This window comes from Chiloscyllium plagiosum, unplaced genomic scaffold, assembly GCF_037043375.1.
Source record: "Chiloscyllium plagiosum isolate Xiang-an unplaced genomic scaffold, Cpla_swu_hap1 HiC_scaffold_27, whole genome shotgun sequence".
In the NCBI taxonomy this organism is placed as follows: Eukaryota; Metazoa; Chordata; class Chondrichthyes; order Orectolobiformes; family Hemiscylliidae; genus Chiloscyllium; species Chiloscyllium plagiosum.
In genome coordinates, this window is record NW_028270165.1 from 65,822,418 (window position 1) to 65,837,983 (window position 15,566).

Genomic DNA, 15,566 nt, shown 5'->3' on the forward strand with positions numbered 1-15,566 from the left:
GTATTTCGGCTGTTTAGATTCCACGACCATCTTCGAGGAAGTATTGCATTTACCTTGCGCCTTTTTGTCCTCGGCAAATTAAAGGAGATTTGCGCCAATTTGATGCACTTTTGTTGTCGAGACAAACCACGTTTGGAAACGTGACCGGCAATTTGTTCGAGAAAAGTATTACAGACATTACTGTGATGAGGTGCACAGTTAGCTGTTTGTCTTGGGAGGACAGAATAGACACTGGATCCGAAACGTTAACTCCGCTTTTCTTGCGTAAGTGGTGACAGACCTGCTGAAGTTTTCCAGCATCTGTTTCTGATTTCCAACATCTGCGGTTCTTTTTTTGTTTTGAGCTGTTATCCCTTTTTTTTTTGATCTGGTCGAAAGATTCTGACTGTACGGGGCATTCTGGATAATGACCTCTGCCTGTTTCTGCATAGTTGTTTTTTAGAGTTCAGGCAGATCATGAGTTTAGCGTCTTGATAATTAGATTATATTACTTAAAGTGTGGAAACAGGCCCTTCAGCCAACAAGGCCACACTGACCCTCTGAAGAGGAACTCACCCAGACCCATTCCCCTACATTTACCCCTTCACTTAACACTAGGGGCAATTTAGCATGGCCACTTCACCTAATCGGCACATTCTTGGACTGTGGGAGGAAACCGGAGCACCCAGAGGAAACGCACGCAGACACGGGGAAAATGTGCATACTCCACACAGACAGTTGCCTGAGGAGCTTTTACAAGAGACCTTTTTCTTTTTTCTTTTTCTTTTGCAAAAAAAAGTTACTTTCTTGATAAAATATCTTCATATTCATATGTCTCACTGAATCACGTTGGTTCTGTACAGTACTATGTTGAAGAAAAAAACTACTGGAGTTTGATTTTATCCAGTAGAGAAATCAAAGCCATTTCTGAACTCTATAACGTCATACTTATATATATATATAAGACATCAGGAGTGTCTGACACCTGAATGGACCCCAAGTTGACTTCAGCAGGAAGGCCTCAGTGAGTGGTATTTCCAGGCTGCGCCCCAAGCTTCAGTGCATTACTCAGCGCTTACTCCAGGAATTGGATTATGCCAGTCTGCAACACTCGGTTGAAGTCATCTCCTTGTTCTGTAAGATGAACAAGTTTTGGGCAACCAAAAAAATGTCTTTCAACGAATTAATTGCCCTCTAGTTGGTATTTGTCGTGTGTGTCCTGGGCAGCACACCGATGAGCACAGCGTCCTGCGTCAGGGAGCAGCTCAGAAGCACCACGTCAAAAGCCCTGAATTTTTCTCCACACTTATTTTGGAAAGGCACATTCCAGAAGGAGATGTGTGACAGTCTCATGCCCCCCAATCAACCCAGGCAGGTTCTTCGAGTGCACCGTGTGGTATCACAGACCAACCGAGTGTGCATGAGGTATCTCACACAAAGCGTCCTTCTCACCACCAGCCAAGTGATCTCTCGTTACATATTGGAAAGTTCTGATGATGTGGCATATGGCCAAATGACCTGGACAGTCGGCTGAGGGAACAATCCGACCGGATCAACCTTTTCTTTTTCCCACTGAATCTTGATGACACTAAAACATTAGTGAAATCTGCCTTCAGTACCGCGCTGTTCATTCAGCGCTCAGTTCATTCTCACGCTGCTGGCAATGTGTTTGAACAATTACCTTTCTGAGCCAGCCGCTAGACTGCTGCATCTTGAGGCAGGGCTGATAATAACATCAGTTTGCTGCCGGTGTTAGTGCTTCAAAAATTTACATCAAGTTTAGCCATATTTCCTGTTCTCTGCTTAGAGTTGTACCAAACGTAGTTTTAGAGACGATCTGAACAGAAATAGCAAGGCAGTTTGCGCGTGTTGTCTTGATTTGCATCTATTTTTTGCCCAGAGTATTATCGCTTAAGTCAAGCAAACAACAAAACAACTTTCAGTATTGTTAAGAAAATCTAAGCATCTGGAAGGATTTTCTGTTACACGTCGGTGCAGTGGACTTTGGACTAATCTTGAACTCCATTCTTGTAAAACACGAGTCAATGCGGTGTTTAAAAGTTAATAGAACTCACACAAACACAGACATTTCTCTCCCGCCGTGCTTATAGCAAGGGCTGCTTGACCACGGTGTGATATAAGTAACATGTATAAGTGCTATATTAAGTCACAGATTCTGCATTCATAATTTATATAAACATATTTATGCAGAACTGATAGTTTTCAATTGATATTAGTTAATACCATAACCGTTCCAAAAAGACATGTCTCTGAAATATCCTGACTGAAACGTTTGCTTTACTTATTCTTGATGATGAATGCATTAAGTGAAAAAAAACGAGGATAATAATCCTGCGATTCTTTTCCTGTTTTCTTTTCAAAAATATGACAATATCTGGTTTAGCCAGCACTCCCGAAATTCCAGATGAGTGTTGGTGATCTACATTCAGGAACCAGGGCATTCCATTGAGTCTGGGCACATCCACAATACCCAAGGAAGAGAATTACAGAATCGTGTTCAAGCATCAGCCAATTAAAACCAGTGTCTTTCCAGTCAGAATGGGCAATTCCATTTGGCGGAGTTTCTATTTTCTGTGCACCTTTGCAGGCGGTCTGCTTGTTGTTTTGTTAGGTTCGAAAGGAACTTAGCTGAGTTCTTGGTGCTAAGTTGATGGTTGAGCGTTGGTCGTGGATGCATTAAATGTTTGACACAACGGGATAATATTCATTAAGCATGCTTCAATGGTTACAGCAGCCTTTTGGGAAGCGACTGTCCAGGACGGTTATTAATGCTTCTAAATTTGGTTAATTAAATTAGACCACGTTTTTTGGAACATATTAAACTGATAATAATTGGATTTTATATCGATAATGCCGAATTTATGTAGTCTCATTTTAATTTTACTTGCACTCTTTTGCGTCTCAGATTAAATTCGAATAGTTTACTTGCAGTTTGGAAACTGGCCCTTCGGCCCAACAAGTCCACGCCGACCCGCCGAAGCGCAACCCACCCAGACCCATTCCCCTACATTTATCCCTGCCCCTAACACTACGGGCAATTTAGCATGGCCAATTCACCGAACCTGCAAATTTTTGGACTGTGGGGGGAAACCTGAGCACCCGAAGGAAACCCACGCAGACACGGGGAGAATGTGCAAACTCCACACAGTCAGTCGCCTGAGGCGCGAATTCAACCCGGGTCTCTGGCGCTGTGAGGCAGCAGAGTGGCAATAGATAGAAAAAGAAACGTGCAGCGACTTTGTTTACTTTGCTCTATAACTATGTTTCACATTCGAGAAATTCGAATACGGTATAAGTTATTTTACAAACTGTTTAACACATGGTGAAAGGGGTTTCATATCTATATGTTCACAACAATTCTTGTAGTGTTTGTATAACAGGTTCATAATTTTAAGAAAGTTATCACACAACACCAGGTTATAGTCCAAAAGGTTTATTTGGTATCACTATCTTTTGAAGAGCTGCTTGTTCAAACACCCGATGAAGAAGTAGCGCTTTGAAAGTTAGTCATTCCAAATAAACCTGTTGGACTATAACCTGGTATTGTGTGATTTTTAACTTTGTCCACTCCAGTCCAACACCTGCACCTCCAAATCATGACTTTAAAGCTCAGGAGATCGGGCAGCATCTATAAAAGCAAAAACATGTTTAGCATTTCGAGTCTGGTATGACTATTCTTCAGAACTGAAATTCAGGCAATAAATATGTAATACCAGATTCGTAAAATTATCATGTGTTTCTCGCTATAGAAGCTGCTAGGCCTCCTGAGTTTCTCAAGCGTTCTCTGTATTTGATTCAGACTTTTACACTGCAGATTAGAATTCCTTTCGCCTGATGTCTAACTTGTTTTCGTCAATTTTGTTCAAGCATTTATACTGTTGCAACAAATAATGGTTAAAGATCAGAGATAGAAATTATGAAATCGTTGAAGGTAATTTAATTTGAAACGTTTGGGGATCAAATGGAAGGAGACCTGACAGGGGAGCGATGCAAGAATAATTTCTCACAGTCAAGGAAGGTGTTCAGAACCAGTGAATAAAAGATTTCAGCGTTTAGTTTGTGAACCGTCATGACCAGGAGTGTTGTGTTAGAATTACACGAATGGCTAAAAATGCTGAGATTGTCTAATGTTTCAGGTGTACAAGAATCCCAGAAGTCGATCTCTCAGGGCCCACCAAAAGACAACTCAGCAGATTTGTTAGAGAAGTAAAATTACTCTGGATCTAGGTCTCTTGTACATTTTGTTATTTCATTCGACTTCAATCTTTTAGCGTTGTTAAACTGTTAGACACATTGCTTTGTTTCATACGACATCTATTTATCCAGAAATAAAAACAATCTCAGGTCAGACGATAAATAACCTTCTGGAGAATTTATTAAATAATGCATGAAATATGAACTTGGAAGTTGCATAATTTATTCACCTTATATCGAGGTTATGAACAGTTGACTCTGATAGACAAATGTTTTTGTTATAAATGTGTACCATTAAGAAGAAACAAATGGGAGAAGACTTTCAAAAAACAATGTTCCATTCAATTGTTTTTCTTTTATTTGACTTGTGTTCTTTATTCCCAAAATTAATCACGACCCAGATATAATTCAAACTCCATTCAGGACGTTGTTTTCTTTTTGATCAATGACAAAAATCATGTAAAACGAGACATGAATAAATTAAAGGCCACATTTTTAATGAAATGTATGTTCAATCTTAATCCACATTCAAAAGTGTCAATGGTCCTGCGTTTATGTCACTGTCAGTAATTTGGTTCATCATATTGCCTTCCACGATTGTCAAATAATTGCATTATATAGATTTCAGATAAATCATACTTACATTTGAAGTCTAAATAAACAATGCATGTTTCTGAAAAGTCTTCTTCCCCGTATGTAGTTAAAGTAGACTGGAAATAATGTGTCATGCTATTACATCTATTCAGCTAGATGTATTCAGAAATAGACGTAAGGATAGAGTATACCAGAGTGAAATGTGTAGAACTCAGTAATTACACCCACTCTAAGCTCATTTCACATTGAAAGATTTGTCCTCCGCAAAGTTGCAATAGAATTATCATGTGAAGTAAAAAAAAGTGTTCAAACGCACATGCATGTTCTGAAATAATCAGAATTGTCTGTCATAGCATCCAGTCTACTGTGGCAAACAAAATTGTTTCAGTGGTCCAAGTTTGTAACAGTGCTCCGATTAATTACTGTATTCGAAATGATGCCACTGATCTGACGTGAATTTATTGTTTTCAAAACTGCCTGGATAGTGAGGAACAGCAGAAGTCTGCTATATCAGATTGAGGCCAGCAGCCTATCGTGTGCAATACTGTGCAGACAGTTTCAAAACTAATTTAATATCGTTCCTACCTATTTTTCTCTTCGAAATTATCTGAGCTCCTGCAAATTTAAATAATGTGGGGTCTTTGGAACAGTGTATGAAATAATTGCTACAAATTCTTACAACCATAGCAATTATTCAGTAGTATATGGGACAATAGCTGATCCGATGTGTTGTCGAATTAAGTGAAAAAGTGCAGGCTGAGAAAGAGGAAGGGCTGACATTTTATTGGATGAAAAATGATAATAACCCAGTGGAGGTATCAACTGGTAAGATATTAGTTTATATTTTTATTGTTCATTTATCATGACGAACTACACTAAAATCAAATCAATATATATATTTAGCATTGAAGTGTAGGGATATTGCCAATGCACCATAAACGGGTAAAAATATGGTTCAAGTAGATGAATGATTTTTGTAAGAGAATTTTCACATGCGGGTCTGAATAAATCACAGCCAGCGCTGAGTGACCATTTGTGAACACATCTAATGAACTTCCCGTTTTGGCTTAATGCGTAAAAGCAGAAATTAAATGATTCCGAGATGGAAATCAATGAATTCAAGTTTTGCAGATTATTCAGAAGTTACATGGGAAAGAACTCGCAGGAAACTAAACATTATCAAAGTTTATGACACATGCAGGGAAATTGGAATAGGAGTACAATATATTATCAATGAACATAACTAAAAGGGCAAACTCAATAAATATTTGAACTTTTATAAAATGCCAAATCCTGTCCTCAGTTCAAACGAACGTGAAAGTACATATTCAGAGTAACAATTTGAGGGTGATGAGGAAAGGCAATAGAACTGAGTAAGCAGTCTGTTGAAAGAAGAGCGCAGGCTTCTTTGACAGAACGACCTCTTTGCTTGGATCATTTGAACTATTTTTTGGACAATTACACATCAAACTCTCTCCATTTACCAATATTAGAACTGTATGTCTTGGAGTTTGAATGATTGAATCATAGAATCCCTACAGTGTGGAAAACAGACCCTTCGGCCACACAAGTCCATACCGATCCTCTAATGTGTATCCCACCCAGACCCAATTCCGTAGCCAATTACTCCATATTTCCCCCGAGTAGTGCACCTAACCTACACATCCCTGAACACTACAGATAATTTAGCAAATCCAATGCACCTAACCTGTACATCTTTGGATTGTGGGTGAAAAAAAAAACAGCGCACCAAGAGGAAACCCATGCAGACACGGGGAGAATATGCAAGCTCCACACAGACAGCCAGCCCAGGATAGACTCGAACACGGGTCGCTGCTGGATAGCAGCGTTAACCACTGAGCCACCTTTTAGGCTACATTCATACTGACCCTTGCTGCTGCCAGGTAGACAGGGCAACAGCATAAAACATAATGTTCAAGGTGCCAAATGCAACCCTGAGAAAGAATTCCACTTTTCGAATTTATTTGCTGACTAGTTATTGTGAGCCATTGTCCTTTCCAGTCTTGATGTGCGAGTTAAAATCTTACATTACTGCAAACATTTGATGCGAGTGCCTTGCTTTGTCCACTAGGAAATATGAAAGCTCTGTATGGGGATCATAATGATGTTGTGTACGTCCTCAGTGCAGTATCAAACAGAACAATCAGAAATTTTGTGAGAACTTCACACTGCCAATTCATGGATCACAAACGGGCTCATCAGGGTCGCAGTCCATTAGGTTGTCTGCCTGTGTGGAAATAAATCGTTTGAATTCTTGCAAAGAAATGACCCATAGTTGTTTCATGCGGAAATCACATCCCCTGGTTTATATATTTTTTCTTGACATCATGATTTCACACTTCCAATCATCCTTTATTTCGCAAATTAATGACAATGCTTATCTGCAGTTCAGTTGTATCTAACGAGGTTATTTCTAAGTGTGACATTGATTCCTCACACTTTATTGTTATTCCTCTATTTCAGGCAGACTTGTCGACACTCAGGCCGTTAGCACAGGTAAATGCATGTTATTATCATATGGAGTAGAATCGCTATACTCTGGTGCCTCCATCCAAATACCAGGTCGTGGTGTTAATCTCCATGAATTAATTTTAATGTGTGAAGCAGCTGTGGTTGCATAACTGAAGAGGGATGCATTACTCCCAAAGTTCTCTATGTTGAAGAATTCTGAAGGTGACAGTTTGAGCGCTGATCTCCCATTCACACTGCTGTTCTCAGGTAGTTAGTGAGTGACTGAGGATTCCTGCAGAGAAGGGTGTGAACGATCAGCTCCCACTTTTAATGCTGTTATCAGTTAGAGAGACAATGAACGGGGAGAGCGTGAAAAAATAACCCACAAACACAGTGCTGCCGTTGAAAGCCTATTTTAATTAATTCAGTCACCGTTGAACAGTGGTATTGGTCTCACATGACCACACACCCCACAATATTTCTGGCTATGTTAGGCAGGAGTACTGTTCCATTTTCTGATGCTGCCAGGGCGGGTCCATGGAGTTTTCTCACCAGTAAGTGCTGAGCACGACGGAAAGCAAATCATTCCTGACCCGCCCCTCTCGGCTTTCCTGTAGTTGAAATATTTTCTGAACGCTTGCCTGGATGGCTGCAGCTTCAACAATACATAAGAAGCTTGACACTAGCCCTCGCTGAATTGGCACCAAATCCACAAATATCCAATCCATCCATCACCGATGCTCAGCAGCAGCAGAGTGAACCTTCGACAAGAGGCCCTGCTGAAATGCACCAATGCTCCTTGGTCAGCATCTGCTAAACAGTCGACTAATTCCATTGAAAGGACAAGGGACAACAGATACCTGGGATAACCAAAACCGCCATCCAGTCTTGGAGATATATGGCTGATTCAGAATTCTCGAATTCCCTCCCTGAGGAGAAAATGAGGTCTGCAGATGCTGGAGATCAGAGATGGAAATGTGTTGCTGGAGAAGCGCAGCAGGTCAGGCAGCATCTAGGGAACAGGAGAATCGACGTTTCGGGCATTAGCCCTTCTTCAGGTTCCTAGGGAAACGTCGATTCTCCTGTTCCCTAGATGCTGCCTGACCTGCTGCGCTTCTCCAGCAACACATTTCCATCTCTTCCCTCCCTGAGGGCGTTGTGACTCTACTGACAGCACATGGACTGCAGTGGTTCAAGCAGGTAGCTCACCACCACCTACTGAAGGAGACGAAGTCGGATCAGAGATAAGTGCTGACTCAGGAAACGACTTCCATGTCCCATGAATGAATAATAAAAATATTAACACGATGTCGTGTTTAGAATATTTGTTTCTTTGGAAACATTTCTCTGATCCTCGCTCTCTGTGTGAATACCATCCAATTAAACGTCCCTTCCACGTTCACCATATGCTGTTCGTATTCTGAGTTATGTTGTTGCAGAGTGTAGGTGTGCCATTCCCTCACAGCCATTGCGTGGTGAATGGGGGATGTGAGCTGTGATAAGAGTTTTCATGTTTATAGGTTGTTATGTTTTCTTGCTATTCCTATATTTTGCAGAGTCAGTAAGGCTGAGACTTGAGAATGGGGGCAGTCCTTGTGCTGGTCGAGTGGGGATTCACTACTTTTCGTTGTGGGGGACTGTGAATGATGCCGAATGGGACCTTCTGGATGCCTCTGTTGTTTGTCGGGAGCTGGACTGTGGGAGTGCGGTCTCTGCCCCAAGGCAGGCTTACTTTGGAGAAGGATCCGGACCCATTATGACCCGGAACGTTGAGTGCAATGGGACCGAGCGCTCTCTGCGGGACTGTCAATCAGTGAGATGGGCTCACTACTCCAGGTCACACTCCAATGATGCTGGTGTCATCTGTTCAGGTAAAAAAGCGATTGTCGTTTCTGTGTAGTTGTATCACAACCCGGCACTATGTGAATCCAGAAAAGAATACGACGACAGAACGACAGTTGTTCAACAACTAACAACATCATTATAACAGTACCACTGATTTATCCATTACAATATTATAACGAGTTCAATATTTGAAGATAATGTGACAAATGAGTACCTGTTGCTGTTTGCACTCCGGTGAATTGTGTTGTCATTTGAAGCCACATTGAGAGAGCTGCACCGCTGGAACTATCACGTATACATCCCAACGTATCATGGAATTCGATATTGTACTTGCCGGCAGAATCATTTTGCGTCAATTATCCGCTGACTGAAAGTTTTCATCCCTCTATCAGACCAGCTGAGGCTCCGGTATCTGGTGGTGACTGTAAACGAGGTCGACAGAGTACCAGACCCGCATAGAATGATGGAACGTTTCATAAGCGAATGTGACAATCTGTCATTAATCAGATGAATGTTCATTAGTCAATAATGTAATTATTGTTGTTGCAATTTGTATTGATTCAGTGATTTTTTTCCAGACCACACCCTTCCCAGATTGGTACCTGGCAATTCACAATGCTTTGGAAGACTGGAGATCCAGTTCGGTGACACCTGGAAAACAGTGTGTGGTCTTGACTGGGATTTGAAAAACGCCAATGTGGTCTGTGTGCAACTTCATTGTGGGGTTGCCGTGTCTGTGTCAAGCTCTGCTTATTCGGGAGGCGGTACTGTGCTCATGGCTACTGAGGTCATTCAATGTACGGGAAATGAGACTCATCTGGAGAATTGCCCTCGGTCTACAGCCATTCACCAGGATTGCAGTGCACACAATAATGTCACCCTGATATGTTCAGGTGAGTCCAGAGTCAATGAAATAAAAACGGGCTACTTTTCGCTTTAATATTTGTGGAAGTGATGGCGCAGGGCTTCCTGAATTAGTCAATCAGTGTCAAATCTAAACCAATCCTTCTGATTTCCAGTGTGATCATGCGCTAAATACAACGTGGTAAAATATACCCGCAACTATTGGAAATTAAGATGTTTCAAAATGTTTGCACTTGCATTGAAAAGAAATTTTTTCAAATTGTTTAACAGTCTGCACTCAACGTACGTTGTTGGCTGGATTGTCTGAAGGGAAATCATTTTGATAATAGTAAGCACAAATTAATATATACACATTGAAGTGAGTATCGGACAATTAAATTAATGTCAAGATTGAGGTCTTTTGCTTTTTCCTTTCATGCACCAAAAATAATTTTGAACAACGTTTCTAAACTGTTTGAAATTATTGAACATCACTCTCCCACAAGTTCTTCAGCAAGAATTTCCAGCTCACAATGCGTCATCGTCTGACATGTATCATCATGTTATTTGTTCCACCATTGTATTCTGAAGCTAACATGCGTCTTAAGGTGATCTATCTCGTCCCCTCACTTTTCACATTAATTACCAGTTATCTTGACTGAATATCACGGTGTATTTTATAATAGTCTCCGTGTCATCAACTGAATCGTCATTGTCATTCTAATGCAAGCACACTTCTTCCCCTCACCTTACTATTCATGCCCCTGACTTTTCCGATGATCAGTTTATGGCTCAATTATTTTTCTTCACCTGCCTTGATGGAGCCAATCACATTCTTGCATGACTGTGTCTGTGCCAGTGCGACTGCTTAAAAGCCAAACACATCTCGTCCAATACAACCTTGTCGAAAATAGAAACTTTTTTCATATTTCTGTTAGAGTTTCACTCATCTGCATCTCCTCAATGACCGTGACACAATTTGTGAATAACGTGTTGAACATAATTGTACACAATGCTTTTATATCAGCCTCGGATAACTCGATCAAAGTCATCATAACGTCTCTGTTTCTGCAAAGAATAATTCCATTGACAACTTTAAGTTCATATTGCATTGCTGATTTCTCTGACAGGCACTCTATCAATTTCAACCATTTCCACTTTTGAAGCCCTTGGTCCTTCTGTCTGAACACACTTTGTCAAAACGTAGATGTTGAAGAAATAAAAAAAACTTTAAGTATATCTTCCAAGTAAGTTTCTAGGCTGCCAAAATGTATCCTGCCATCTTTCTTTGCCTTAAGTTCCACCCACCATTTGTCTATCCTTCTGCTGTCATTTGCATGCCCAACTAAAATTTGCAGCCGCCATGATTTGAACACATCAATGTCTGATTTCATGTGCTAATTTGCATTTCAATACAAATTTGGGGCAGTCTATGCCCAACGCAAAAATCACTTATACACAGCTTGTTAACTACATCCTTAGTTTGTCATATAAGTTTTATAGAGGTTTAGTTTTCCGATTTTCTGACGATTTTGCAGGACTGATTTACTTATCTTTCTCCAATAAATTTAATTGGTTGAAGGGTAAAACGGAAACACATGAAGTAGAAGGGAGCACATATGTAGGAAAAAAAAAACAGAAGCTGGCTTGGAGATTGAAGCTTGTCATGGGGACAATTGCATATTTCAAACAGTATCTGATTCATTGTTCGGGCCTCCTGGGTTTCTTCATCGTTCTCTTTACTTCAGACTTCCAGCCTTCAGAGCATTTTTCCTTTCGTCTGGTGACTTAGTTGTTTTGATGCTTTTGTGCACGGGTTTATATTGTTGTAGTAGAAAATAGTTACAATGCAGAGAGAGAAATCGTCAAATCCTTAGAGGTTATTTAATTTGAAACCTTGAAGGAGAATTTGAAACTTTGAAGGAGACCTGAGTGAGGACCGATGCAAGACTAGTTTGTCATGGAAAGAAAAACAGTTGAAAAAAAAAGTTTCTGACTTTCTTTTTTGAACCTTCGTGACCAGGAGTGTTTAGTTGGAATTATGCAAATGATTAAAATGCTGAGCGTGTCTAATCTTTCACGAGACACAAGTAGTCCAGAAATAGACCGCTCAGTTCACAGAAAAGGAACTGAGAATAATCCACTACGAGAGGCCAGCAGATTTGTTAGAGAAGTAAAACTATTCTGGATCTGATTGTTTTCTATGTCATTTATTTCATCGAATACTTTGCAATCGTTCTAAGTTGTGAAATAGGTAGACAAATTGACTTGTTTCATATAATATTTATTTATTCAGTAATGAGAACATTCTCGGATCAGATGACAAATAACGTCATGGTGAATTGCTTCATTCATTATGTTGTTGAAGTTGTTGTTGTTAGACAGTTGGAGAAGTGCATGAAGTATGAGCTTGGAAGTTGCATGAGCCATTTCAATATTCACTTCATACCGATGTTATGAACAACTGATTCCTTGACATGCGTTTGCTCTTTTATAAATGTAGTTATTCAAGGAGAAACAAATGGGAGAAACGTTTTGAGGAAGCAATGTTCAAGTGAAATTGTTCTCGTTTAGTGTGACTCGAATTCTTCATTACTGAAATTATTCCAGTACTCGGGTAGATTTCAAAATCCATTCCGCAGGTTGTTTTATTATTAAAAAATAACGAAAATCAGACATATCATAACGTGAATATAATAGTTCAAAATTGACAACTGGTCTGCATTTCTGTCACTGTCAGTAATTTGTTTCTTTATAGTCTCCGTCAGGATTGACATTTGATGGCATTACGAAATTTCATTCAAACTGACGTTACATTTTTAAACCTAAATAAACGGTACAGTTAAATAAAAATTTCCTGTCCCCATGTTTAGCTGAAGCAGACTGGAAATGGCCTTGCCATATTGTTAGTTATACTCATTCAGCAGGACGTCGGCAGTAATCTGCATAAGGATAAAATATTTCAGTGTAGAGCTTAGTGATTACACTACTGTCAGCTCATTCCAATTTAAAATTATGTCCTCTGCAACGTTGCAATAGAATAATCATGTGAGGTAGCAAAGTTTAAAAAGTGTTCAAACGTTCATGCATGTTCTGAAACAACAAGAATTATTCCATAATAATATCCAATTTGGAGACGCAAACATAATTAGCTCAGTCGTGTCAGATTGTACCAGTGCTGAAATCAGTCACTATGTTCAAAATAATGGCACTGAATAATGACATGTATTCATTCTATTCGAAAACTCTGCAGTTAGTGAGGAAACTCAAATGTCTAATATATCACTTTGAGGTCAACAGCTTATCTTTTGCAATACTATGCAGGGAGTCCCAAAAGATATTTAACACGTTTCGATATTTGTTTCTACTAACTCAAAAGAGCTCTGCAATTTTAAGTATTTTTGTATATATGCAACAGTGTACGAAATAATAGTTTGAAATTCTCACAACCATAGTAATTGAGTAGTATATTGTAAAACAGGTGATCCAGTGTGTGATTTAATGCAGTGAAAAGGGACAAGCTGAGAAATAGGAAATACTGAAATTTTCTTGGATGACAATATCCTAGTCCATGCGCCAGCTGGCAAGGCATTGTTACAGATTTTTGATCTTCATTTTCCGCGACTAACCACATTCTGAAAAAAAAACAATGATTATTCAGCATAGAATTGTTTCCGTACTATACATCTCTATGACTCTATGACTCTAATTGAAGTGACGTTGCTCACACATCTTAGCTGGTAAAAATGATTTGGTTACTTCGATGAATGTAGGTTATTAGAGACGACGTGCAATGGGAACTGAGAAAATCAAATCTAGCACTGAGTTACCAACTGTGAACACATCTGACAGATGGCCTGTGCTGGTTAAACGCCTGAAAGCATAAATAACGTTGTTCAGAGATTGAAAATAAGGAATTCGAGGTTTATAGAATATTTAGCATTTGCATGGGAAAGAATTTGCAGATAGCCAAAAATCATCAAAATAGCAACAATAAGTGTCAGTCATGAATAATATCTAATAGGACACACAATCGGAGAAGGTTAACTAAATTTAAATTTCAAAGATGTTTCGATTCTTGCGTTTACTTGTGATAGGAGTCGAAGTTATGTTCAATGAACAGCATTAATAGAGTAGGCTCGGTAAACCCTTGGATTTTTACAAAGTGCGTTGTGGGTTCGTCACCATCCTGCCCCCAGTGCAATTCAACGTGAGTAATACTTACTCAGAGCGACTTTTTGAGGGCAAAAAGGAAAGGGCATGGAATTAATTAAGCAGTGTGTTAAAATAGGTAGCATCGAATCCTTGGACAGAATGACCTTCTTGCTTTGTTTTGACCACTGGAATTGTTTGTAGTCAGTTACATATTGAACTCTCTCTAATGATCCATGTTAAAACCACATGTCCTGGATTTGGGGAAATTAAAAATTCCTATTAGACGTTATTCATGACTGTCACTTATTGCTGCTATTCAGGCAGGCAACAAAATAAAACCTAATCCTTAAGGTGCTAAATGCATCACTTGGAAAATAAAACCTTACATTCTGGATTTATTTGCTGACCCGTTACTGTGAGTCGTTGTTTATTTCAGTTTTGTTGCTCGAGTAAAAATCTTAAACGTCTGCAAACTTTTTGATGGGGGCACTTTGCTTTGGCCACTCGGAAATATTAATGCTCTGTATGGGGATCATAACGATTTTGAGTAAGTCGGCAGCCAACACATGGATCACAAATAGGCTCACCAACGTCCCAATGCATCGGGTTGGCAGTGATTCGGCCTGTGTGCAATCTATTCAGTTACATTTCAGAAGATGTTTGACCTTATATGTTTGCTGCAGAAATGACATTTCCTGTTTCATGTGTATTGCTTGAAATTATGATTTCACAGTTCCAGATATCATGTATGTCGCCAATTAATGACATTTGTTAGCCTCACGTTATTGTTTTTTAAAATTTGTTTCGAAGAGTTGCCTTGCATCCTGATACTTTATTTATATTCCTGTGTTTCAGGCAGACTTGACGACACTCAGACCAGTAGCACAGGTAATTGCATTTCAATATCACATGGAATAGCATCCCATTATTCTGGTCCAACCGTTCAATACGAAGGGGGATGCATTACTCCCAAAGGTCTTGATATCCTGGATTCTCCCACTCACACTCCTGTTCTCAGATACAGAGACAATGATTGGGGAAGAGTGTCAAAGCTCAGTTCCAAACACAATGCTGCTGTTGGAAACACATTCAAAGCATATCACTCACTTTGAGCAGACACATCAGTCTCAAATGACCACAAATCCCACAATATTTCTGGCTGTAACAGGCGAAATTACCGTTTCATTTTCTGATGTTCCCATGACGACTTCTTGCTGTTTTCTTGCCAGTCATTGCTGAGCACCAAGGAAAGCAGACCATTTCTGGCCCGCCTCTCTTAACTTTCCTGAAGTTGATATATTTTCTGAACACTTGCCTGGATAGGTGCATCTTCAACAATATACAAGCATCTCGACATCAATTGGAAAAAAAAAAAGCAGCCCACTTGATTGACACGACATCCTCTCCCTCCAATGTTCACTCGCAGCAGTTTGCACCATCTACAGAAGGACCTGTGGAAGTTC

General features: G+C 39.7%; 1 protein-coding gene across 1 annotated transcript in view; it reads left to right on the forward strand.

Annotated features, from left to right (window-relative positions):
• The window catches only part of LOC148144501 (scavenger receptor cysteine-rich type 1 protein M130-like), a 35,359-nt gene that overhangs the window by 18,850 nt on the left and 943 nt on the right, over window positions 1-15,566 (forward strand). The window contains exons 3-6 of the mRNA XM_087975360.1: window positions 7,273-7,305; window positions 8,817-9,131; window positions 9,684-9,998; window positions 14,959-14,991. Of these exons, the coding sequence (XP_087831486.1) occupies window positions 7,273-7,305; window positions 8,817-9,131; window positions 9,684-9,998; window positions 14,959-14,991 (696 nt within the window). The remainder of the gene's footprint in view (window positions 1-7,272; window positions 7,306-8,816; window positions 9,132-9,683; window positions 9,999-14,958; window positions 14,992-15,566) is intronic.